The sequence below is a fragment of the Echeneis naucrates genome, chromosome 17 (assembly GCF_900963305.1).
Source record: "Echeneis naucrates chromosome 17, fEcheNa1.1, whole genome shotgun sequence".
Lineage (NCBI taxonomy): Eukaryota > Metazoa > Chordata > Actinopteri > Carangiformes > Echeneidae > Echeneis > Echeneis naucrates.
Genome location: NC_042527.1, coordinates 17,344,638 through 17,369,693, shown reverse-complemented (window position 1 = coordinate 17,369,693; position 25,056 = coordinate 17,344,638). Strand labels below are relative to the sequence as shown.

General features: G+C 42.5%; 4 protein-coding genes across 4 annotated transcripts; 2 read left to right on the top strand and 2 right to left on the bottom strand.

Moving 5' to 3' along the window:
- Positions 1-651: 651 nt before the first annotated feature.
- On the bottom strand, positions 652-1,446 carry LOC115058216 (leucine-rich repeat-containing protein 30-like). The gene has a single exon (XM_029525525.1). It carries the CDS (start codon positions 1,378-1,380, stop codon positions 652-654), a length of 729 nt encoding a protein of 242 aa, XP_029381385.1. The 5' UTR covers positions 1,381-1,446.
- A 9,711-nt stretch (positions 1,447-11,157) lies between these two features.
- rheb (Ras homolog, mTORC1 binding) lies at positions 11,158-17,585 on the top strand. Its single transcript, XM_029524945.1, has 8 exons — positions 11,158-11,474; positions 12,332-12,403; positions 13,716-13,783; positions 13,934-14,016; positions 14,131-14,187; positions 14,289-14,336; positions 14,764-14,845; positions 16,750-17,585. Exons 1-8 carry the CDS (start codon positions 11,423-11,425, stop codon positions 16,840-16,842), a joined length of 555 nt encoding a protein of 184 aa, XP_029380805.1. The 5' UTR covers positions 11,158-11,422; the 3' UTR covers positions 16,843-17,585.
- Positions 17,586-19,556: 1,971 nt separating this feature from the next.
- Positions 19,557-20,954, bottom strand: ly97.3 (lymphocyte antigen 97, tandem duplicate 3). The gene is made up of 3 exons (XM_029525564.1): positions 20,906-20,954; positions 20,506-20,628; positions 19,557-19,663 (listed from the first exon to the last, which is right to left on the bottom strand). The coding sequence occupies exons 1-3, from the start codon at positions 20,952-20,954 to the stop codon at positions 19,557-19,559; spliced, it is 279 nt and encodes a 92-aa protein (XP_029381424.1).
- Positions 20,955-22,423: 1,469 nt separating this feature from the next.
- LOC115058171 (gamma-crystallin N-A-like) lies at positions 22,424-25,056 on the top strand. Its single transcript, XM_029525493.1, has 4 exons — positions 22,424-22,444; positions 22,679-22,927; positions 23,354-23,499; positions 24,921-25,056. Exons 1-4 carry the CDS (start codon positions 22,424-22,426, stop codon positions 25,054-25,056), a joined length of 552 nt encoding a protein of 183 aa, XP_029381353.1.

Here is a 25,056-nt window from a genome sequence, read left to right as displayed (position 1 = left end):
TCAAGTTTTTTAAAGCGATGGTTTAAGATATTTCAGCTTTGTTCAACAATTGGAACTCATAACTCTTTAAACGGTTGTTATCAAAAACACTCAGTGACCTCAGAGGAGCTGCCCCCCCAGCAAACTCTGATCTGATCTGTTCAACACAAGAACAAGATTTAGTCGGAGTCAAGGTCTGTGTTGTGCTTTTGTTTTTTGTTTTTTTTGTTGCAGATCTTAAGCCGCCCTCCACCATTTTTTCCACTGACCTTGACCAGCTGATCCCAATGTCCTGAATGCAACAGTGTGTTGGCCCGTGACTGAATTTACCCCCATGCCTCCTCACTGTCTCAACACTAAACAGGATCAGCTGATTGGCACTCGGCCGACAAATGTAGCCGTGAATTTTTTGTGTGATCCGAGTGAGTATCTCTCTTCAGAGTAGATTAACAAATATTTAGACGTGAAACAGCTCTTTATTTGTACTCAAACTTTAATATTACACTAAAAAATGTAAAATCTCTTCAAGATATCCTGCGTCGCGTCATAATGTCTTTGTCAGTCAGTTTGTGGCGGCAGTTGACTCAGAGACCACGCGCCAGGGGTCAGATTTGTGCCAACATCTCGTTACGACACACTCTAGTAAACACACACAGACACAGCGGTCGTCCCTCACGTGGGTTTGAGGTAGTTGTAGAGGGCGCTGAGTCCTCCTTGCAGCACCTCCTGGATGGGCTTGAGGAGGGGGTTGTGGATAATGTGAAGTCCTTTATCCAGCGGGTGGCAGGCCAACCTGCCCAGCTTGCTCAGCTGATACATTTCCACAGGCACGTTTTGCAGGTCATTGAAGTCAACATTGAGGAGTTCTAAAGACTCCAGAAAACACAGAGTCTTGGGCAGTGTGTGGATGCTGTTTCCCTCCACGATGAGGATCTTCAAGTTAACCAAATCCTGGATCTGGTCTGCGATCGTCTCCAGCCGGTTGCATGCCAGGTGGAGGAAGACCAGGCCTTTCATGCTGTAGACGCAGGTGGGGATGTGGACGATGCGGTTGTGGCTGAGGTTGAGTTTGGTCAGACTGTGCATGGTTGCCAAGCTGCCGGGGAGGCCGGTGATCTGGTTGTTGGCCAGACTCAGGACCTCCAGACAGGTGCAGGAGCCCAGCTCCTCAGGGACCTCGCTCAGGCGGTTGCGACAAGCGAAGAGCACTCGCAGCTTCTTTAGGAGGCCGATTTCAGGGGGGAGGGTGGACAGGTTGTTGCCCCACAGGTTGAGTATTACAAGGTTGTCCAGAGCGCCCAGGGCAGGGGGCAGAGAGCACAGGCAGTTCATGGACAAGTTTAGCTTCTGTAGCTCTCTGAGTTCCCACAGCTCAGCTGGAGTTTCATCAAGCCCTCGCATGGCTAAACTCAGGGTGCTGTAGCCAAAGTGCACCGTGGTGTGCCTGCGGATCCTCTCCGCAGCCGAGGACAGCCCGGGCTGATTGTCCCGCAAAGCAGTCCGCCTCCTTTGACTTATATTCACCTCATTCAACTCCTCGTTGGGAAAACTGCGAGACTGCTTCCCACCCATCGTCCTGGCAGTAATGCTGATTCAGTGACCAACAACAAGGTGTCAGCATGAACGAGCAGCCAAATCACCAGCGCTTGGTGCATTGAACGAGTTGCTAAGGACTAATGGCTGCTGGTTGATCTTCAGATTTCTCGAACGTGCCTCGCAGAACATGATCAGCTCCGGCGGCTCTGCGGCGTCTGGTTGTTGTAGAACTCCTGATGTTTGGCAGCAGCTACGTTGAATCTCTGTTTGGCTTTTCCCGAGTTGAGTTGGAGGCTGCTGTGGCTGAGCAGTTGGTCTCTCGGACCAACTGCCTGTCTGACTGGATTTCATTCCCCAGCTGGTCCTGTCACTTCTCCAGTCCACAGATAGCGCTAGGCTCCCCACCCACCACATGAAGGGGGGGACTGGGGATGGGATGCTGCGTGAGCTCAATCAGTTCAGATTGCTGCAATGATCTCATAACCTAACAAGCAGAAATCCACTGATGATCACAGATTTTATACAGAAACCATATTTACGTTGAAAACAACCGTTATACTTTCTTCTGTCTTTTCATTTGAACTGATTCGTACGTGCGCGCTCCCCTTGTCTCACTTTGAATATGACACCAAGCTGTGAAAACACTGACTCATTTCTCAAAAAAGTAACAGTTCTTAGAGGAATTAGTTGAACCTTATGCGCAGACATGCACTGGTTTAATCTCAAGTGCAAGAAGGACATAGAATATTCCAATACGCTCCCTGAAACTGTTCTGCAATTCAAAATGTCATTCATGCGTCCCTGAAGAATGAAGCCGTCTTTATGTAAAGGAATATACTGTAGTGCATTTACATTTTAGGCCGTCGTTCCCCCAGGCAACGCGGTGCAGCAGCACAGTGAGGGAAAAAACTTCTCAATGCATTTCCCCTAAAGAGTTCTTCAGATATCTTTATGTTATTTGAAAAGTAAAAAAAAAAAAAAAACTATATTTACTGTGATTTGTGTGAATAGTGTAAATTCAGAGTATCTACAGTATTCAGGCATGTATCTGAGGTACTTCCATACACGAACTGAGCTACAATTCAAAAGGAAAATAAATGTGCCGTTTACCTATTTGCATTTATTTGATAACTTAAAGTTTCAGTCTTATCATAAAATAGAAAAGTACTAAAAATGCACAAAGCTGCTGAAGCCTTACCTCCAATTATGAGAGTGAGATGTCATTTATGAATGTATCAGCAGTTTTAATCTAATCGTACAGCGTACATACTGACTATTAGTGCACAGGAAGAGGCTGTATATAAAACCTACTGTACATTACCTGAAAAATGAAGTAAACTGGGAAGAATTTAGTCAGACCTTTTCCTTAATGCGGTGGAGACCAAACATCTGAGCTAAAACAGTATTTTGAAGTTACATTCAAGAAGGTTCAGGCATGTTCCTTTTCTGCTAACAATTTCTGCTAACTGGGCAATGATATCAATGTTGTATCCACAACTTACACCCAAATATATTGAATGGATAAAGTAAGATAAAGTATTTTAAGTAAAGGGGCTTTCAGTACTTCAACCACCAATATTCATTAGCTTGTTCTCTGATCATAGAGGGAAAATAAAGAATCCAGAGGAAACTCAGAAAAAAAAAAAAGTATGGCTAGCTGGGTTTCACTTCGAGCCTTCCTGCTGTGAGGTCGGCAGTTATGCTTCTCTTCTCAAGTCTGCCTTAAAGGCGTAAAAATCTGTACAGTGCTTGGCACGCTCTATCTTTTGAGCATCAATAGAGACGAGAAACCTGCATTAAAAAAAATTATCCCCAGAAAACTCCGGAGAAGAAACATGGAGGAATGATACCTCCATCAAGGAAGAAACAAATCAGTGGATTTTAATCTGTGCATATCGATCATAGACACAGCAATGCACACTATGCATGATTCAGCAAGATACACATATGTTAACACTAATATATCAGCTTTATGGTGCATTAAAACCACGTCAATTATTCATACTGTTGCAGTGGGGATTAAAATAAAGGGTAACCTTGTTCTTTTGTAAAACGTTTTTGGAAAATCAAAATTTTGGCCCAGCATGACTGAAATCTACCTCTATCTGTCAAAATAAACCTCCTAGTATCGGTCCCTTTCTAGGAGGTGTCCCTCAAATCATTTCAACAGTTTTTGAAACAGGATAAGTCCACATTCACGAGCCACGAGCACGTTATAAAAATGTTGCGGGTGTAAATGGGTGCTTGGACGTGAGCCACTTTCCTCGACAGCCTTACAGAGTCTGACCAGGACTTAGAGTGGCCTGAGTCATCATCCTTCTCCCAGTCCAGTAACCAAAGTACTCGGATGACAGTTAGCAGTGATATCCAACTCTGGGGACTCGAGGGGGCTCCACTCTGAGCATGGCTACATCAGCACTTATAAATGATGGGTTGAATCATATGTTTGCTGAATTGGAAACTGGAGAGAGGGCTACTGGGGTGCACTGCCCGTTCAGGCAACGTGTCTCATTTGGAAATATTTAGCGAATGATAATACCACCACATTACAAAACTTTATGCTTGACTGGTGCATTTCCTTCTGTGTGTGTCTCTGCACGTGTGCGTTTGTGTGCGTGTGCTTGTAGTAGTAACAACATTTCATCAGCCTTTGCACAGATCTGTGCCACTGGTTTTGTGTATACATGTGCCACAGCTAATTTCACAAACAGCAGGATTGCTATAGCCTGCCATCCTCTGTTTACATGAAAAATGACACCTCAGCTGTAACCATCAGAACCCCCCCCCCCCAAAAAAAAAAAAAAAAAAAAAAAAATTGCAAACAGCGTTGGCGTAGCAACATGAGGCTGAGAACACATGCTGTCAAATATGCAGAAAAAGCTCAGCTTCATATGCATATTCCTCATTATGGGTTAACGGTAGCGTTACAGTACCTGCATAAAGCTGAGATGGGTGGATAGATGGGGCGAGGGATGAATGGACAGAGGGAATAATGCTCATTTCTGCGACATAGAGATGTCATCATGGCATACTTCTCCATAACACACTGTTGTCTAACACTTCTTCATAATCTTGTGAAGCATGAATCTTCATTAAATGCTCCTTTTCATCCCATGCATGTTTGATTTTTTATTTTTTTTTTTCCTCAGATGAATCCTCTTTTCTATCAGAGGAACAGATGTGTGGAAACAGCTTGAGATTTAAATTACAAGAAAATGGGATTTACCATTCCTCTTGCATTCGCACAACACCTTAATACAGAGTCCCATTAGCACCAAATGAGGATGAGTTATTCACTCTGAGAACAGTTACACCCTCCAGTCCTCAGGGTGACAAAAATGATCTCATTTGAGAAAGCTCATCTGGTTATGTGGCACAATAATGATTCTGGATGAGCTACCTTTAGAGACTCAAGTTCAAGATATATACCATTATTACTTGTTCATTACTGTGGAGGCTTCTGGCGATGACAGATGATATATGGTCCCGCTGCCACAGAATCTGCCGTAGGTGTCTCTGTCCCGTTGAAATGTAAGGAGTACCTGCCAAGACCTGGGGCTCTATATCTCAGAGACATTACTCCCTGAAGCCGGCGCACTTACTGAGCACTATGCTTCCTCTTTAGACAAAATACCAGACAAAATCAAGCATGGGAGACAAGAAATGTGCATTTTTGTAGACCCACTGAGTATTCCAGACAAAATTAGCCTCGTGGAATGGGAAAGCGCTGGTGAACAGGGGGTGGATGGACCAGCCACCTGAGCTGATAATCGTCTATTATTCAGCAGGTGCAGATGTGAATATTCACACCACTGGACACTTTACACTTTCCATTTGCGCACGCACGTGTACACATCCCCCCAGCTAATGGAGTCTGGGGAAGCGGCCATGCATTTTTGTCAAAAACTGCGGGTATGTCACAGATTTGAATTGCCATCTGGAAATTGGCTGCAACATTGCTCTACCCAAACCTCCAGGTGACACAAAGGAGCTACTCAGCAATGCAAATTATCAGGGAGGAAATTTGAGGGAGGGTCCAAAAAGTCAGCTCGGAGGCTGAATGCTTGGCCAAGAACATTTCATTTCAATGTTCATTTATTTACCAGATTGGACACACTGAGGTCGCCCCCTGGCGCTCTGTGCAAATTGTCACCATGGAAATGATCGGATACAAGGTTGTGTTGGGTTCGTTGTGACCGCTTCGAAGACGAACCGGCACCTGAAGAGTACAAAAACGAATTCATAGCCCCTTTACATCTTCTTAGCATATTTTTCACCCTCTTATCAACTCTTCCGAGGAGCTTGTAATCGACTAATCTCTTTCCCCGGGCCACACGGCAGGTATCTGTGCTTAGATCCGGAGTGAAGCAGATTCATCTTGAGATAAACTGGGACAACATGATGAATAGATAATAAAGGCACCCAGGAGAGAGCACTATCCGGGTTAACTCCACCGCATAAAGATACCATTTGAGAGGATGGCTGGAATCAACAGGGAAGTGCGGTGAGCAAAGCTAACAGAGCTCCAAAGTGACCAAATCAGTCCTGACTTTGCTGATGCAGCAGATGGGGAGTACAAACCAATTGTGGCTGTGACAACAACAAAGAGGGTGATAAAGTACCACCGAGCAGGCTATCTGGGTCTCACCTGCTCACAGCAACTGCGATAGGCTGTTCACTCCTAACCACACCAGCTGTACGGTGAGCACTGTTGAAGGATAATCGTGATGGGATAAGCTGTCAGGGCTTTGGGATGGCAATGAGATTGACCGATTGATCTGCAGTCAAGGATCTGACCTCCTGAGTTCCCGCAGACTCTGCAGCCCCCCATAACAGATAATTATGAACTTCTCTTCCAAAGCTGTTCCGCTACGGATGGGGATAGGATTTCTTAATAAATAAATGAAATAGTAATGTGAAAACTTCTTCCTGCAAGTCCTTCTTTCGGTATTTGAGCTGGCAGGTAAGGCAGCTCGATTCACCCCTTGCCTAAGTTACACTCGTAAAAGAAATCCTTTTTGGATATTGAGAGTTGCACATTCTCAGACAAATTGCGGATTGATGCATTTAATCAAATTTCTTCTATTCCTACCACACGGAGAGAAGACATGAACTTCAGAGTGCTGGGTCTGTATTACTGACTCAAGAATCATTTTTTGGCCTCATACACGGAAAGAGACCAGACCAGGAGAAGGGCAGACAGGCGATGGGGATTACTGGCCTCGTCAAAACATCCATAAAGTGCTTATTGTCGCCACTAGTGTCGTGTGTGCCACTGATCCCAACCGATAAATCAAATCCAAAGCTCAATTTTATTCCCAGCCCTGCATGAAGCCGATAATGTTTGACTGAGATGGAGAATGCATGAGCTGCTAAAAGGCCAGAGCTTGACTCAGTACTGTCTTTTCCTCTCCTGGTGTCGAAGGAACTTTGACCTGATTATCATGCCACAGTCGCACAATATTGTTGTGTAGCATATTGCCAGGGAGCGGCTTTGTTGGTTCTCCCTTGTTGTGTGTTTTGTGTTGATTTTACAGGCTGTCCTGACCAAGTGGAGCCCTGAAATCAAATAACATTCATCTTTTTTGAAGTGTTTGTCTAGATCTCATCCATTATTACAAACTCTTTGGAGTCCATCAGTGTTGGGTTTGTTTTATTCAGTAAAATGGCTGCATTCATATCGTCTAACATTTGATCATATGGTCGGTTAGGGTTGGCTAATGCGGAAACAACACTGCACCCCTCATTTTAGCTGCTTTAGTCCGATTACATCCATTGGAGTTAAAATGAATGCATGGGTAGCAGTTTTGGCATTATATTTAGCATTATTTAGTCACAACAGAGTTAGCACAGCAGCAGGACGGCAGAACAGAGAGGAAGCAGCTCTGCCAGTATGAAAAGGGTGCGTTACTGCAAAAGGTGTGTTGTAGGCATGCACAAACTAGGCCTCGGTGGTGTGTCAGGTGTGGTGGAGGCACTTACATTTCAAACTTCTCATTGTGGGCTTATAATTTTCATGTTAGTGCCACCAGAAGTCGACACAATGGCATCTGACAAGCTCTGTTCTAGAAATTAGGATGCTCGCCAGACCATCACTGCCAGCAAGCCATAAATGTTTCATGTGGTGCTGATATGGTAATCATTGGATCCCTACAATGACACCTTGTGAGAGTTGGATAACGATGGCTGTCTTTCAGGCCTGTGTGACTCTGGACACGGTCCAGCAGCTGAGGCAGAGCCTGAAGTGTGAATCTGCCAGTTAAAAAGGGTACATGTTGCATCCAATAGATAGGTAAACGTCTCGGAGAAAAGCAAAGCTGAAGGTGCAGTGGGTGTCTGCCGTGCGCCATGCAACTAGACAGACTCGCCGATGAAGGATGCCACGTAAATGCATTCCTGGGTTAAATATGCATTCCATTTCATGAGGTTTTTGCAACAGGGTCCAGGTGCCCGTTGGTGGCACAGACCCAGCTGGAGGATGTGGCCGACTCGCTCTGCTGGTGCTCAGGCTGGCATACTAACAGAGCCAGGGGTGCTTTCACAGCGAGATGAAAGAGGCTGGCGCTGGCGCCGATGCCACACACCCAGGGTTCAGAGACACAGAGTCCAGCTGCATGTCCACCACTTCACATATAGCTTAAAAAAAAAAAAGAAAGAAAGAAAGAAAGAACGGCTGGAAATCTACATTTTTTGACCTGCAGCACGGTTTGTGGCAGGAATATTGATTTCATGACATAAGCATCCATACACTGCCCCAATCACATCTGTGACTTGTTGCAGGCAAGACTGTGCGAGATTAATTGCTGGGGCGGAAAAACAAATTTCCCAATCACAGGGGATAAAGCAATAAAAGGCTGACATGTCTAAAAGAGCTTAATGTATTATTTCACTGAGGCTTGCGTAAGCCTTTTATTAAAGTGAAACAATCTTGTCTGACACCTGTTGTTCTTGCAGGGGGTATTTATTGTTGGCCTGTCAGCGTGTCAGCACACTGTAATCCCTGGCTAGAATACGGCTGTATTACCAATGTGACCTATTCTTGGTCATCGTAATTTCCCGAGAGCGTGTATGTTTGTGTGTGTGTGTGCGTGAAAAAGAGAGAAATTGATAAAAGGAGAGGCAGAGAAAGTGACAGTGTCCGTGCACTCCAGTGTGTATTTGTGTGTATATCCAGTGATTGCAGGCACCCTTCAGCCATTTCAGTCGAGCTTTTTTTTTTTTTTTGCCACTCAATGTCATGCAGAACAAATCGTCCATTGCTGACACCAGTGATTTCTTGTCTCCCGTGCTGAGAAGTGTATGCGGAGGCAAAACAGTTGGGTCCCACTGACCGGGGAGTTGGACATTTCTGTGATTAAGTAGTAATGGCCCGGGACGTGACAGGGAAATGGGGGGGATGGAGGGGTGGGGTGGGGGGGGTTTGTTGGTCATAGGGCAGGAAAAACTGCACACCCTTGAGCCTGTGGGCTATTTTTGAGAAGGTATATAATTATTTCAAGGGTTTTTACCACCAAAACTCTCCAAACTGGCATTTAAACAGCAAGAAAATGTAAATATTTCAGCAGTTTTAAAGAGAAAGTGCAGCGTCAGAGACTGCATCACATGTGTTTTTGGAGCAATAAGAAAGTGATTGGCGTGCACAAGTAACATCAGAGTTTAAAAGCAAAGAGGACTCTCATAATCTCACCACCTTCGCCACGCCTGCCTTGAATTCCAGTGTCTGCCTATGGGCTTAACCCACTAATTGTGGCTTTAGGTCCTATGGTTTCGCTGCATGCCTGCGGCTCAGTTCAAGACTCCAGTTATATTAAGACCTGGGTGTTTTAACTTCTATACAGGAACACGCCATCAGCTGCAGACAATCAAGGATGTGTGAGCTTGATGAGGTAGGCTGTCAGTGGCTTTCAAGAGAGTATCTCTTACTGCAGTGCCCAACTTGAGAAGTGATGCTTCATGTGTGGGTCCAAAGCAAAACCAAGAGATGGAAATGTACAGTAATTAGGTGGTGATCTTTGTAAGGGAATGAACATGAGCACTTGTGAAGGGGCCTCTGTGAGACCTGTGAGGTATAAATAGTGTTATGGGGACATCTGCTGGACATTTTCTCTTACTGACGAGCATCTGGTCATAGTCCAATGACGAATGAGTGTACTCTGTCTGTACTATGACTTTTGTTTTTTAATTCATCCTTTAGCATTTGTATTTGTACTTTGCTGCCAGTTTTCAGGTTTGTAGGAAAATCTATTCTGACGCCATAAAATTGAGAATTTCTGCCAAACTGTTAACAGCATAACATTTACTCTGAGCACTTCAACTCAAGCATTGAACTGTTCCGTTATATTCAGCTTATCTCATCAAACGATGGATGAAATTATTACTTTTAAGATCTTCATCACACCGTCATGGCCAAATGTTCTTCAATCTATTTATTTTTATCTTTTTATCACTTTGCTATCATTTTGGGGAATGTATAGCAGACCGATATAGAGAGATTTGATCTGTGTCATTTCTGTTTTAGTATGTAATATATAAACTGCACCACATGTTGTTAAAACAATACAAAGAATCCGAGGACTCTGTTTGCTTTTGTTGTTGTTTTTTTTATTATTATTATTCTATTAGCTGAAAAAACATTCATATTTGGGTTTATTGTGTGCCTATGATTGTCCACCCACAACTTGACCAATGACCACCACCATACTGATTGAGGGCGTAAACAAATATTTATTGTTACATGTTACAGTGGCTTTCACTCATCTGTTAATGTGGGCAGCATTTTAATGTTGGTCAAAGTCAATCTAACTTTAACGTTACCACGTGTTTCCATCACAACACATGATCTTCATCAGCAGATATAATTTTCTCAGTTGACAACAGGATGTCTCTTTAACGTGGCCCTGATTGCAGTTCTCAGCCAGAATCGACGTGACGTCCAGGTATAAGCTTCAACTCCTGATGAGGCTCAGGTGGAGTGTGATCAACGGTTGGAGCAACTATTAAAACCTCCAGATTGTTGGAGAGTTTAAACAACAAACGTGTCATATTTTGTCGAAATGTCTCTTTTAAATGGAATGAATTTATTTATAAATCAGCTACAGCTTGAAAAAAAAAAAAAAAAAGAATAAAAGCCTAGTGTAGTGAAATATTGGTAAAAGTAAAAATAATATTAATATGAATTCAAGTAAAGGTATCAGAGACTTTGGTTGATATTGTAGATAGTATATTTATAGCTCCTTATTTCTAATTTAGATCTGTGATAATTGTAGCTACTCCATCATTTATTGTTTTCACACACACACACACACACACACACACACACACACACTCGTGTGGCGTTTTTCGTGACATAATAATCACACGATGTCTCACAAAGCAAAGAAATGACGTCGTCCTCATCGGTCAGGACGCTCCTCCTGACCCCTGACCCCAAAACGTATGAATGACATTACATCCGACCACCCAGCACGTCATAATGCCAGAATCAGCCAATCACATTTCAGGAGCTCTGCGCTGTCGCCAGACGAGCAGACCTCTCGTCCAATAGGAGCCTTACAAGAGCCTGGAAAGCCCGCCTCCCGTCGGCAGCCAGCCAATGAGCGAGCAGCACCAATTACTAATTCATTACATCGCAAAGGGGAGTGACGCAGTTATTGTAGATCTATAGATCCTCCACGCTTTTTTCCCCCCCGATGACCTGAAATAACATTTTCACTTTAAACCCCGAAGCTGTGGATTTTCCTTTGATCCCTTAAATAGAAATAATCCCTTCGCTGAGGCAGGAGACAGGCAGGCTTCCCGCGGTCCTCTGCAGGCTGTATGTATCTCTGCGCCCCTTGAATTTTGGATGCCATTCCGGTTGGAGGTTGCGGTTCAGCCCGAGGACTGGATGCGATAACCAGGAGGAGACATGCCGCAGCCCAAATCAAGAAAGATCGCCATCCTCGGGTACAGATCCGTAGGTGAGTCCCGGCCGGACGGACCTAAAGGTGGGGAAGGAGGGAGGGAGGAGGCGGAGGAGGAGGAGAAGGGGTGGGGGGGCTATAACAGCCGCAAAAAGGGCCTCGATTTCTGCGGCCTAATCGTTAATTTAAGTCCGTTATGGGACTTAAATTACAGGGAGGGAGATCTGAGTCAGCGCCAGCAGGTGAGAGCCGGCCTCCAGCACATGGAGCCCCCTATAACGAGCACAGCCATAACACACCCATTATTATTATTATTATCATTATTATTATTATTATTATTATTATTGTATCAGTGACACCCCCTTCCTCCTCTCCTCCAGCCCCGGCTGCGTTAGTTGGTGAGGGCCTGGAGGATTTGACGCATTTTTGTAGCGGTTTGTTTGACCGCATCTGGAAAGCAAAGAAGCGCAAATTGTATGCGGTAAAAGGGATGTTCAGGAAGGGGAGGAGAGGTGGGGAGGGGGGGGCAAGATGGCCCACACAGATACAGTAGATAGCAGCAGCACCACGACTGGAGGCCCAGCCAGCATGCCAGCACTAACACACACACACACACACACACACACACACACAAACGTGTCATTTTCCCAGGGAGACTTGTGTTTAGGTTTCCCTGCTGTATAATGAGTTTATCTCTGAACTATGTGTCAATATCTGCCATGTTATTACTATAACTGTAGAGTTTCCACATTTTCGTGTAGCTTTAATGATATTATTCTCACCCTGGTTTGGGTTTTTAATACCATCTGCTGTTAAATCTGATTGCTGAATTTACTGCCTTACACTAAAGAGGCGTTTGATGACAGTTTCCTCAGTTGTTGTTTTGTTTTGTTTGTTTGGTTTCTTTTTTGCAGGAAAGTCCTCTTTGACCATTCAGTTTGTGGAGGGCCAGTTTGTTGACTCCTATGACCCAACAATAGAAAACAGTAAGTGGGTGTTTAGTGGACTGTTGTACCCTGTTACGCAATCAGGGGATCACCTGAACTGCACCTAGATCCCCTGCAGCTCATCTCCTGATTTGCGTACAGGCCTCAGCAACATCCACATGAAATATTATAGCTGTTAAAAGTTTTAAAGGTTAATGTTGGAGTTCCTTAACTTCAAGCATCTCTGCTGTGAAATACTGTAGGAAACCCCTGCAATGCATCCCCATCCATTACAGTTTGCTCAGCTTTTTCTTTAAACTCAAGGATGGGTGTGCATTCGACTGTCTGATCGGCTATTTTATGATACCAGTCTCTCTGTGATTTACATTTCTTGTTTTTTTTTTTTTTTTTTTCTTCTTCTTCTTCTTTTTCTTCGTAATTTCCTGATAAATAGTCCTAAATTGAGATTTACTCACACAAAAATGTATATAACTCACAGAACTGTTTCAAAAAGCTCCCATAAATATGTTGAAAACTAGAAATATTTGGGGCATATATTTAATCAGTTATCAAAATAGTTTTAGGGATAGGGATTTATGAGCTGCAGCTCTAATATAGTATCATATTACCATTCCGGATGTATCGGTCAGGTTCACCTGTCGGACTGAAATGTGGACTACAATCTTTTTAAATCATGCTACATTTTTTAGCGTTGTAATTTTCACCAGTTTGCACCCTCAAATTCAGAAAAGCTTTGTTCTGAGAAACTTTTGGATAATCCGCCGGGCTAGTACGTGGTCGAAATTACATCCTGCTGACTGTCTGATTGGTGTTTTCATGAACATCCCCGGCTTAGAGTGGGATCATGCTTCAAGGAGCTTTAACATTACATTTTGCTGAAGGAGAGAACATATAGTAGCACATATATTCCCAGACTCTCCAGAGATCTGAAGTTTAAACTTTATTCTGCAGGCTGTTTCTCTTTACAACAGCCTATTTGCTCACATACCACTCAATGTTTAAGGTCTGTGTCTATAAATAATCCATGGATGGTTAACATAAAGTGAAGTATCAGTGTTATCAGTGAGATGCTTCAGGCGATTCTATCCCTCAGTCCCACAGCAGATAATATGACCCATCTCCAGGCAGATATCGACATTCCTGCGCCGAATGAACTCACTGGTCCCATGCAAACCAAAACGGATCTATAACCGGCTTATGTCTTATACGTATCGAGATCAGCAGACTGAGAACATGTGTTTTTTTTTTTTACTGCATTTGGTGTCGTTTGGTTGTGTTAATATGAGAGATGATTAGTTTTACTCTACCGTCCATACATGATAACTGCATTTGTCTTTTCTCCTAATTGCAGCATTTACTAAGATGATCACAATAAATGGCCAAGAGTATCATCTTCAGCTGGTAGACACAGCAGGACAGGTACGACACAATGCATTGTAACGGGCCTGTCGGCAGTTTATTGATTTTTATTGAATTATCTGTTGGTATAATGATACTCCATCATAATCCTGCTTCGTGACGTTTGATTTTCTCGAGCATTGTAGTACAAAAATCTTTCTGTTTCCACAGGATGAGTACTCTATCTTCCCACAGACTTACTCCATAGATATCAATGGTTACATTCTGGTTTATTCAGTAACATCTAATAAAAGGTATAATAATTTTGCATTCCCTCTTTAATGATGACAATTCTACTTTATGTTCTGTACAATGAGTTTGGAAGTTCGTCAATTCTGAAAAAAATAAATTCTTTTTATTGCTTCCAGCTTTGAAGTTGTCCAGGTTATCCATGAAAAACTGTTGGATATGGTGGGAAAAGTCCAGTGAGTATACCCCCCCCCACCCCCCCACCCCTCGCTTCTTTTACTGCGTAATGCACTCGAAGACATACAGATTGACATTGTGCCATTTACTTTCAATGCAGAGTACCAATTATGCTTGTCGGAAACAAGAATGACCTACATATGGAGCGGTACGTCCTAACTCGCAATTACAGTGTACATTATGTTCAACATACAGCAGATAAACACAAAGGTAAAGGCATTTGCCAGTTTAAATCATCATTTCTGTTCAGTTTCTCTGCATTTTCAGAGGCTCCCAGAGGCAAAAAATGCAAAAGTCAGCATTTCTGACATATGAGGCCAAAACAAAACCGCAGAGCAGATGTTAATATGTAGTTCACAGATGACCTAAATAAAAGCAGCAGCCATTTGCACCAAGCTAGAATGTTAGAAATGGTCTCCGTGTGTTTTCTGTAGTCCTTCGGCTCGACACATCATTATCAGAGCAGTGTTAGACTCACTGGGTTTAAGCAAAGGCAGCACTGCAGCCTGGCTGTGAAATATTTATGTGTTCTGTCCTGACTGGCCTGCTGTCCATGGGATTTTCTTTTTCTTCAGAGTAATCAGTTGTGAAGAAGGAAAAGCATTAGCCGAATCCTGGAACGCTGCCTTCATGGAGTCCTCAGCTAAAGAGAACCAGGTAAGAGCCCACGCAGTTCAGGTAATATTCACCTGCAGGTTTTTTTGTGTGCGAGTATCATCAAAGCTCATTTATCTATCTGAAACACAACAATCACTGTTACGATTTAGGCTTGAAACATGAATATCCTCTAGCCCTGTTGCCTCACAGCAGCAAGCTGACAAACCTGGTTGTCAGCTGGGGCCTTTGTGTGTGTGTGTGTGTGTGTGTGTGTGTGGACGTGTTGTCCCTGTACTTGCGTAGGTTTCCTCCTACAGTCCAAAGACATTCAGGTCAGGTTGATTGGCAGCTCTAAATTGCCCGTCGGTGTGACTGTGAGCGTGAACGATTGTCTGGCTGCATGTGTCGTCCTGCGATTGCTTGGCAACCTGTTCAGGGAGCACCCTACCTGTCTCCCTGTAGAAGCCTGGATCAGGAAGTTGGGAGGGATGGGGGGATGGATAGCTGGTGTGATGGGTCTGACAACAGCCTGAGTCTCATTTATGCCAGTTATAACCCCTAAGGTGGCTGGAGGGAGGTTGTTTATTTATTTATTTTACCTTTGTATATTCAGATGGGCTCACTGAGACACAAGCTGTCTCTGACGCCACACTCATCCAACCCCTGAGCAGATCCGATGGAGGGTTTGGGGGGCTAAAGAGCTTTCTCAAGAGCACAACAGTGTTACTGTGGTCACTACACAATCCATGAATACACTTGTATGACTTATGCGGTGCAGAAGGAAGAAACCCCATCATACAATTTGAGAACACAAAGTTAGAAAGACCTTCAGATATCAAGTTGCTTTGTGGGTGTAGGACGTGTAGAAAAGAGTTTTAACCCAAACAGGGGATTGAAGGTCGGGATATTTCTGCCTGTGTTGAACAAATTTTGACATTTCTTGTTATCTCGCTCTCTAAAGTAATCTAATGTGGAATCCCTTATTGGATTTAACAAGGACGCCCACGCATATAGTAAAATCAAAGTATTTGTGTGTGCTGTAAAGCGATACAAGTTGCTCTTCTTCTGCTGCATTGCTCGCACCGCTGACCCCAGCTGTCAATAAACGTCATATCGGGTAAACATATGGCATCTCTGCTATTTAAACAGACTTGCACTTACTGCCAGTAACTGTACGCGTTCAACAAATCGACCACAACTGTAAATAATTTTAAAACCAAACTAAGAAATACATTCCTATTTATAACGTTTTGACTAGATGTTGCGAGAGAGACGTTTTGAGTCTGATTCCCCCATTTATTTTCTTGCTGCAGTGGGCACCTGTTTTACCCGGAAAATAAAAACACAAACAGAACACAGTTAACAAGTAAGAACATTTAGCTCCAAATGAGGCGGATATTTAGCTCAGGAGTTGATTGACAGCAAACCACAGCTAAAAGGAGAGTGAGGCTTGGACCAAATCTCCATTTTCCCCTCAAGATCTCACCTTAACAGCAGCACGGTGCTCCATTTACAGGTTGTTCTGCTGCCCCCAAGTGGCCGGTTGAGAGGCTTATTCACCACAGCTTCCAAGAAATGGCCCCCTGGTCTTTAGATCACATTCACTTACATCCGGTGGGCACAACAAAGGTCCTGCCAACATATGCAAACAGTCACCAACAAACTTGCATCACTCATACAGTAATCGATTTTTGAACCCCTCTTGGTGGATGTATTTCCTTCTGCTTCCGAGTTGCACATTCAGGAAGTCAGATAATCTGCCTCGAATCAGCTTGGCAGAGCAGTATTCCTCATGTTTGTTTAAATGCACAGAACAAAAAAAACTAAAATTGTATTTAAAACCAGCCAGTTTCCACAGGATGTGGTGCGCACGGTGCCATAAAATTCAAAGTGGTGTGTGACAGTGTCATCTATGTTATTATGTGTGTCCTGTCTTTTTCTTTGTGTGTGTGTGTGTGTGTCAGACGGCCGTTGAGGTTTTCCGGAGGATGATCCTGGAGGCAGAGAAGATGGACGGCGGCGTGCAGCCAGGAAAAACATCCTGCTCCATGATGTAGAGCCGCCCAATCAACACACAGGACACTGCACTGGGATATCCCGTTACTTGAAGGCTAGCTGCCAGTTTTCCTCCACCTCAGCTGACTCCACCCGCCCCCCCACCCCCTCCACAGGGTCCTAAATATCCAATACTGTCTATTTATGGCTCTGAATCCACTGTTATTTATCAGTATTTCCTCCTCCCTTTGTCATCCTTTTTTTTTTTCTTTGTGTTTGATAAAAGAAGAATGAGTGGTGGTTCCCTTGTGTAATATTTCCCACAGACCACCCCTCCTTCATCTCTGTGCTCGGCACTGATGCAAAACATAAAACATCGTTTGGGTGTATCAGAAAAAGAAATGTGCACAGTGATGACGACAAGCATAGGGCCAGAGACAGTAATGACTTGATGCATCTTAGCTTCTCATTAAGCTGCTCCCATGTGGGCTACAGGCCCTTATCAGTTTAACTAATATGAAATAAGAGAAGAAGAAGAAATGTCACGTCTGCAATGCATATGCGCTGAAAATGGTTAAGTTAACATGGAGGTTACTTCTGATACATCACCAGCTGTTTGGTCTCTCCAATATACAGCTCTTTTTTCTACTTCATCTTCACGCAGTAGCCACCTCTCTGTCCCTCAGTTTGTTTTTGAAGCAGTTACTGTCAGCCAAAAAATAGAAATAAAAATAAAAAAAAATCTGCATCCATTTTCTAATGTTGAAAATGTTGTACAAATGTTTTTGATTGTAATCATTAAAGCAAAAAGTGGTTATGTAAAGCAGGCTTGAGTGTGGATCATTAGTTTTGTGTGCTTTGAAATGACTCATGTAAGCTCAAGTAAATGGGAGAGAATGAAACATGTAATTACAGTTTAGTGTGTTACAAAAACTCTTGTTTAGAAAATCACAAGAACAAGAATGTAAGCAGTTAAGCAGAATGTAAAAATCACCGACTGATAGTGAAAACCTGTTCCTGGGCTGTTTTAAGTTATTTTTATATGATTATGTCAAAACAGCCCAACAGCAACATTTTCTGTGAAATGAAGTTTTATTTAATAGAGATTAAATCTAAATCCTGTAGTTGCAAATTATAGGACAGGTCAGGCAGGAAAAAACTGAACCTGACTCTGCACCACATAGTCAACTTTCAGCCTTTTCGCTCCCAAAGTAGGAAAGAGGACTTGACCCGCAGCCTCCGAATTGCTGTGAGGAGTTCATTTTTAAGGACTCTGCCCTTTTGTTAAGAGTACTTCAGTATTTAATCCATGCGTTCAGCTTCATTTGTTCGTTTGTCATTTGTCCTGACACTCCCGCGTTAGATTTCCTCCAACATTTGAGTCTTTTAGTGTTTGGTCTTCAAAATTCATTGAGCCCAATAATGATCAAACCCACATCCTCAAAACTTCCAAGTACTCCTTGACTCCCCTGTTGTAAAAAGGCACTTGACCCACATTTTTTATTACATATGACTGTTTTCCTGAAGAGGAATGGCCCTCTGAGCCATCTGACACATTAATGCACCATTTCTCTGAGCTTTTGACGTTTTTCTTTGGACCCTTTGCTTTGGGCATCGAAATGATTGTACCCTCGACCATAAAACTTATCAATCCATCTTTTGTCTCCTTGAACAGTTTGGTCAGGATCATTTCAGCAGTGTGTGTTAGACCTTTGGTGTCTATCTGGAATTAAAAAAAAAAAAAAGGGTGGAAGCTTTGGGCTTGATAATTCACAGAGATTCATACAATCAAACCTCAGAAAATGTATGAAGTCCTCTAGCATGTTGAGGTAGTTGGTCAAAGATTTGATTTAGTTCCCTTGGGTGCTGGACATAAAGTTGGGACAAGCATTAGCGAAGGTATGAGTAACAGGACGGTTCGGGTGTTCTTAAGGTCATGGGTTTGACCCTGCGGCAATTGGAGTACTTGCAAATCCCACACTCAGAGGAAAAATAGAAGTTGAAGCTGTCATCCATATATCTTTCTAGGAGGACTCTATCACCATGATCTCTCTGACAAGTGATGGACTTCAGCATTCGCTCGGAGCCTGGGGATTGTACCCAGGAGCCGAGACTAGTCCTCCTACTCCCTCTGCACTCAAGCTTCTTCTCTCACACTTCACGAGAATCAACTATTTTCATTCCTGACCTTAAAAATCTTGACACCTATATTTTCTCGAAGTTTGTTCCAGCTCCTTGTTGTCTAACTAAATGCTGCCTCCCAGTGTCCTCTAATGATTTCAAAAGAGTTGACTTACAGATGATGCGAACGTCTCAGAGGGCTTATCATGTTGAAAGATAAGCGGAGATGTATTTTGTTCTTATACCAAATAAGAAATCAGAGAAATGGCATACATGAAAATTAACCAACCTGGAAACGAGAGTAGAAATAATCCTTTGACTTATTTGTACGACCATGACAGGTAGAAATTGTCGAGGATCTGATGTGGAGGTGAAAAAGAAGTGGAAAAGTCAAATATTTTTTAGGATAAAAATATGCACAGGGCCATGCTACGTTTCCCATCTCCTTTATTTGTCAGGGCAAGGAGTTGTTTCACAGTGTTTGTTTTCTCGCCTTCGTTTGAACATGGCTGCTTAGGATTCAAACAGGTGCTCCCACCAGGTAGCTGCCTGCAGCAGCTTGCAGCCTGATGAAGTCAGCGGTGGGTGAATTCTTTTGCATGAGCATACACCTACTCCAACAGATTGTGATGTTCTCTGATTTTCACATTCGGTGTTAAAAGGTGTTGCACATGTCATCGCTACAACAGTTTATATCGATGTAGGCGTTCGTCTTCAGCATTTCGCAGTCTGACAGAGCCATGCATTTCTGGTAATGGCCATCTTGGAAAGTAAAGAAAGGATTTGTTTAAAACAAAAACACATGGTTTTATGATGCAAGAAGCACTTCTGTATATTCGGGGTAATGTATTCTCACACGCTTTCATGATTCACCAACATTTGACACATAGTGGATTTTCTGCTTAAGCAATGTCTAAGCAATTCAAATAAACTGTAAATTTTTACTTGATATATGCAAGTGGACCTTTTCCAAAAGTTAAAACACTATCCTTTATCCTCAAACTAACACATGTTGGTACAGTTGGTGACAGAAGATTCAAACTCACGCCACACTTTGCCTTTCTTTGGGCCAGGCAGTACTAAGATGGACGATGCTGCCCTGTCTGCCTGTGCTCATTGTTATTCAATCCGCAACTCCAGCAAGAAAATTTCCTGAAAATCTTTGGGGACTTTTACATGAATACTTCAATATTGTCAGGGAAAGCATGGATTAATTTTTGGTTTGTTATTTTGGCTTCGCTTGTTGACGTTTATTGATATTTAAAGCTCTCCTTGGCTGGGAATTTATTTCCTCTGCTTTTTTAAAGCAACAAAGACTCTTTTTTAATCCAGTGGTTATTTACAAATTGCATTAAGAAATCTCATAATAAATAAGGCCCTGGGGCTAGTGAGGGTTTAAGGGTCAAAACATGTTGTGCCTCCTTAATATGGACATTGTCAGTAAAAATAAAATGATCCGCATTATTAAATGGATATTTAATTTTTCCCTCTTCTGTAAATTATACCTTTAACTAATCTATAATCCAAAGCAACTGTGATATTCATGTATTTATGTTTACTGTAGTTTCTGCACCACCAGTCTGTTGAATGTTGGAGAAACTTACATGGTTCTCTGAGGAACCTGGCGGCAGCACAACCGTCCTTTCCCGGTTTACACGTCTCCACGCTGAGCCCACAGTCGCCTCCAGCCCTTTTGGGGACACAACGGTGGCAGGTCAGGGCTTCACCTGGGAATTAAACAACAAATTAATTTCATCCATTGTTAGTTTGTCTGTTCCTCCCACAACTTTTAAGTTATTTGGGTTTTAATTCGTAGAGCGAGAGGGTGAAGGTCAGTGAAATGCTTTTCACACAATTACTTTCAGCTCACTAATATAAAGTGAAAAGGCCTGTCTCCAAGTCTCTGACAGGTCTGCTGTGATTGTGCTGCTCCGTTGTGACAGACAAAGCAGATCTCCCAGCAGTGGTTGTGTTTGTTCAGTGGAGAATCAGTGACAGGCTCACCGGCTGTAAACAGCAGGGCGATGGTTAAAGCAAAGGCCAACAGCTTCATTGTTCTGCTCAATAATGCAGCCTGGGAGAGATAAAGTGTAGATTTGATTATACAAGATGAGCTGTGCTCCTGATTTCATGTCTTCTATTGCACAGAAGTGTTTCAGTTTCAGAGAGTAATGCAATAATATATTTTTAAGGATTTTAAATATTCAAAAGAGCTTCAGAGCTCAAGTGCAGCGATATTGACATTTGATAGCAAATATACAAAAAGGTCTAACATGTATTGATAAAAAAAAAAAAAAAAACAGACTGCAAAGGCTAAACACACGAAATAGGAAAGAAAGCATGTTTTTCTATGTGCACATACCTGACTGATTAGCCCGTCTGTCTTGGTTTCTGTCAAAGACTGGGATGTTTTCATCGACTTTCCCTCTTTTTATACCTGTTCATACTTTGTCCTGTCATGGCAACGGCCCATTAAGCGCTGGATCTTTGTTAAGTCTATATGTTTAGCATCTAACTCAGCTTGGGTACACTGTGTTCAGGGGTTAGAGTTTCCCAATGTTCAGATTCTTGCATTATGCAAGAGCTGTCCGCCCTTTGTCAACTGCTCTACATAATTTATGAGACTTTTGTAAATATTAATGTCTGCTTTTGTCACAGACTCATATAAAGATTTATATGAGTTGGATTTGTACCTTAAGAAGACAAGTTGATAATTGTCAAAGGTACAGTATGTTTGCTGTAGGTGGATTATGTCTGACCTGTATGGGGTGTAATACAGCTTTAGTGGTCATTAATCAACATTGGCATCTGCTATGAATAGACTCAATTAATACAGAGCATAAAGACTGAAATGACTTGAAGTAGCATTCAGTATAAAACAGGAAAATGGAAAATGGAAACTGTCTATGTCTCTGCTACTAAACGTGAAAAACAAGTTTTACGTCTAATTTTGAATCCTGATCTCACCGCTTGACCTTAAATCTTTTCTTGTGTCATATGGTAATTGACTTTCCGCCCAGATATTCAGGATTGAAGGATTCTCTCTGGATATGCAGAGAAACCACAATCTGCCATTAAAACTTGGGTATACCTTCACTTGAAAAATGCACGATGGGTCTACGTTTGATTCTACTTTTTTTTTTTTTTTTTATGTTTTTACATTTTGTTTAAACTTCCCCTCCCTGTCTTTGTTTTGCTGCTGGTCTCCCCTCATCAGGAAACAACCCAAATATTACTCTGCAGTCCCAACTTGCAGTGTAACATCACCCTCAAAGCCCGAATCAAAGCAAAATATCTCTCACTCTATTGTTTCGCCGTCGAGACCCAAAGTCCAATATCAGCAGTGGCACATGTAAGGGAAACTGTCAATGTGGCAAAATGTCTAAACCCTCCATTGTTGTGCTTTTGTTGCAGCAGCCTCGCGATACCATCACCCTCTCTGTCAGCCTTATATATCTGGGTGTCCAAAATTTTTCCACTTTTATACAGTGTGACTAGTTTGGAATCGCTAACTGTGGAAAAATGTCTCAGTACTCAGGAAAGGTGAGTATAACAACAGGAATGGGGACTCTCCAAAAACCTGCAGTGGGTTTCACAAACAAAAGTCAATCACAAAAAGACAAAAGAAGAAGTTTAAACAATGTTTTTGCATTTTCTGGAGCTCAGTGTTAGTCTGAAATAACCAGTTTAACAGCATTTTGCATTCAAATGTATGTCCGGAGTTTAAAAAAAAAAAAAAAAAAAAATCTTCATCTTCAAAAAAACAACAAAAAACAGATCGTCTTCTATGAGGGAAAATGTTTCACTGGGAGGAAGCTGGAGATCGGCAGCGACTGTGACAACTTTCAGGATCGGGGCTTCATGAACAGAGTCAACTCTGTCCGCGTGGAGAGCGGGGCCTTCGTCTGCTTCGACCACCCAGACTTCAAGGGCCAACAGTACATACTGGAGCACGGCGAGTACCCTGAATTCCAGCGCTGGAATGCCCATAATGATCACATGGGCTCCTGCAAGCCAATCAGGATGGTAAGAGTGTGTGTATGTGGGACCCCAGGGACAGACAAATATTTGTGTGGGGATATGTGGGGCCTAGTTTGTGGACATCTGTTTTTTTTTTTTTTTTTTTTTGTTTTTTTTGAGATCGATCAAAGTCAAAATCATTTTGATTCCTTAATTTTAAGGGCATAAATCACCTTTGCAGTGTAATAGAAACTTGCCCTACAGGTTTACACTGAAAGGAAAGTCACGTATCTCGTGCACTTCAGGCACAGACTGCGGGCCATATATACTGACATCCATATGTACCCGCGACATGTAGGTACATAGGTACAAGTGTTTCTCCACATAACATATTCCCTCTCACGTCAAGGAGAAAACCTTGGTTCTTTGCAGAGGTAAAGCCCAACACTGTTGCTATGAGTCAGTAAGCTGGCATGTCATTATCCTCCCCAGCATGGAGAGCACTACAGGATGGAGCTGTTTGAGGGGGACAATTTCTCCGGCCAGTGTGTGGAGCTCTGTGACGACTGCCCGTTCCTGCAAGCACGAGGCCTGACCAAGAACTGCATCAACTCCATCAAGGTCTATGGAGATGGAGCGTAGGTGTCTCTGCAGCAAGAGCTTGACTTAAACTGCAAGGTTTTTTCTCAGTTCATTGTGCTTTGCTGGCGAATGCACTCTTCTGAACTTTACTTCTTCTTGAGTGACCCTGTCTGAGCCATTAAGGGCAGGTCACCCAAAACCACCTTTTGGTTTAACCCCTCAGATAGTTTCATTTATGGCACGTCCTGCTGTGAGGACAGATTCATTGGGTCTGAGGTGCTATTAATGAAAGTTTGTGTTAAATACGTGGGAGTAGAAAGAAAACAGGAAAATCAGGCATGTTGTGATTACCGGCTAAGATGTTCACTTCCCAAATGAAAATTTTGACTTAAAAACTTAACCAACATAAGATATTTCAAGAAACTGTCCCTTTGTTTATTGTGTTGCTAAAAAAAAAAAAAAAAAGAAACCTCTCAGTTTTTTGGATAGAGAACCTATCTTTGGTTATAAGCAACAGCTTTTCCACTGAAAAAAAGTTCACATTGAGATATGTGGCTTATCCAGCATGACTTATCGTTCATATTTGAAATTTAGTTTAGTTGGTTTGCTCATTAGGGGAAAAAAAAGCAAGTATCATAACGTGCTTATTTGTGAAAAGCTTTCACGTCATGTGAATGGCAAGCGAAGGACATCAGTAAAGCTTCCCTGCAGTAGCAGACCTTGCTGTAAGTACTAGATCTAGTTGAAAATGCAAGTAGATCAGCAACAGAAGGGCATTAACAGAAATACAGACACTCACAATATACCAACTCACTTTTGTCTTCATATATGTCTTTGTCGGCTAAGTAAATGAAAAGTTGTAGAGTTTAGGTGGGAAAGATAAACAGCGGATAAAATGGTAACTGGGAAATTGCTTCTGTTTAATTATTTAGCATGATAATCTTTTTTAATAATGGGTTTGGTGCCACGAACAGAATTCATTTCCTCCTATTTCTGTTATGATTCAGAAATGTTAAATTTGAGGCACTGCAGTTTTCACAGAGTTGAAAGTGCACACCATTAGCTGTAACGTCATCTAGCATCTCTCCCTCTCTCTGCTCATTACCCGTCGTCTCGCCACTCAGAAGACTTTCTCGAAAATATAAAACACATCCCGACCATTGTGTGCATACTATATATATTTATATATAGGGTTCATTTAAAAATCTCCGAGGTGAGTCAAAACCACATTCCACAGCTGTTACAGGGGAGAATGTGCTGTGTAGTCATTGAACTTTCCCTTTTAAGCCATAAACTCCATTTGGATGTGTGTCTCAGCTAAGTGAGTCCAAGAGGCACTTTGAAAGTACCTCATGCACAAATTTCACTATATTCCCAAACTTGCCTTGCTTTGACCCAATATTCCCCTTGTAATATACTAAATATTGCATACAATTATTATTGCACATCATTATTTTTATCTGCTTTTTCCAAACAGCTGGGTGCTGTATGAGGAGCCTAACTACCGTGGCCGCATGTACATCGTGGAGAGAGGAAACTACTGCACTCACGTGGAGTGGCAGGCGGAGAACCCCAACATCCAGTCTGTTCGCAGGGTGGCGAACTACTTTTAA

Excerpts from the sequence above, each read along its gene's own strand:
- LOC115058216 (XM_029525525.1), bottom strand. The coding sequence starts at position 1,380 with ATGCGAGGGCTTGATGAAACTCCAGCTGAGCTGTGGGAACTCAGAGAG.
- rheb (XM_029524945.1), top strand. The coding sequence starts at position 11,423 with ATGCCGCAGCCCAAATCAAGAAAGATCGCCATCCTCGGGTACAGATCC. Across the intron at positions 12,404-13,715 it reads TGACCCAACAATAGAAAACA|CATTTACTAAGATGATCACA; the intron begins GTAAGTGGGTGT and ends TCCTAATTGCAG. Across the intron at positions 14,017-14,130 it reads TCAGTAACATCTAATAAAAG|CTTTGAAGTTGTCCAGGTTA; the intron begins GTATAATAATTT and ends TATTGCTTCCAG.
- ly97.3 (XM_029525564.1), bottom strand. The coding sequence starts at position 20,954 with ATGAAGCTGTTGGCCTTTGCTTTAACCATCGCCCTGCTGTTTACAGCC. Across the intron at positions 20,629-20,905 it reads CGCCCTGCTGTTTACAGCCG|GTGAAGCCCTGACCTGCCAC; the intron begins GTGAGCCTGTCA and ends TTTAATTCCCAG. Across the intron at positions 19,664-20,505 it reads CAGGTTCCTCAGAGAACCAT|ATGGCCATTACCAGAAATGC; the intron begins GTAAGTTTCTCC and ends TTACTTTCCAAG.
- LOC115058171 (XM_029525493.1), top strand. The coding sequence starts at position 22,424 with ATGTCTCAGTACTCAGGAAAG. Across the intron at positions 22,445-22,678 it reads TGTCTCAGTACTCAGGAAAG|ATCGTCTTCTATGAGGGAAA; the intron begins GTGAGTATAACA and ends AACAAAAAACAG. Across the intron at positions 22,928-23,353 it reads CCTGCAAGCCAATCAGGATG|CATGGAGAGCACTACAGGAT; the intron begins GTAAGAGTGTGT and ends TATCCTCCCCAG.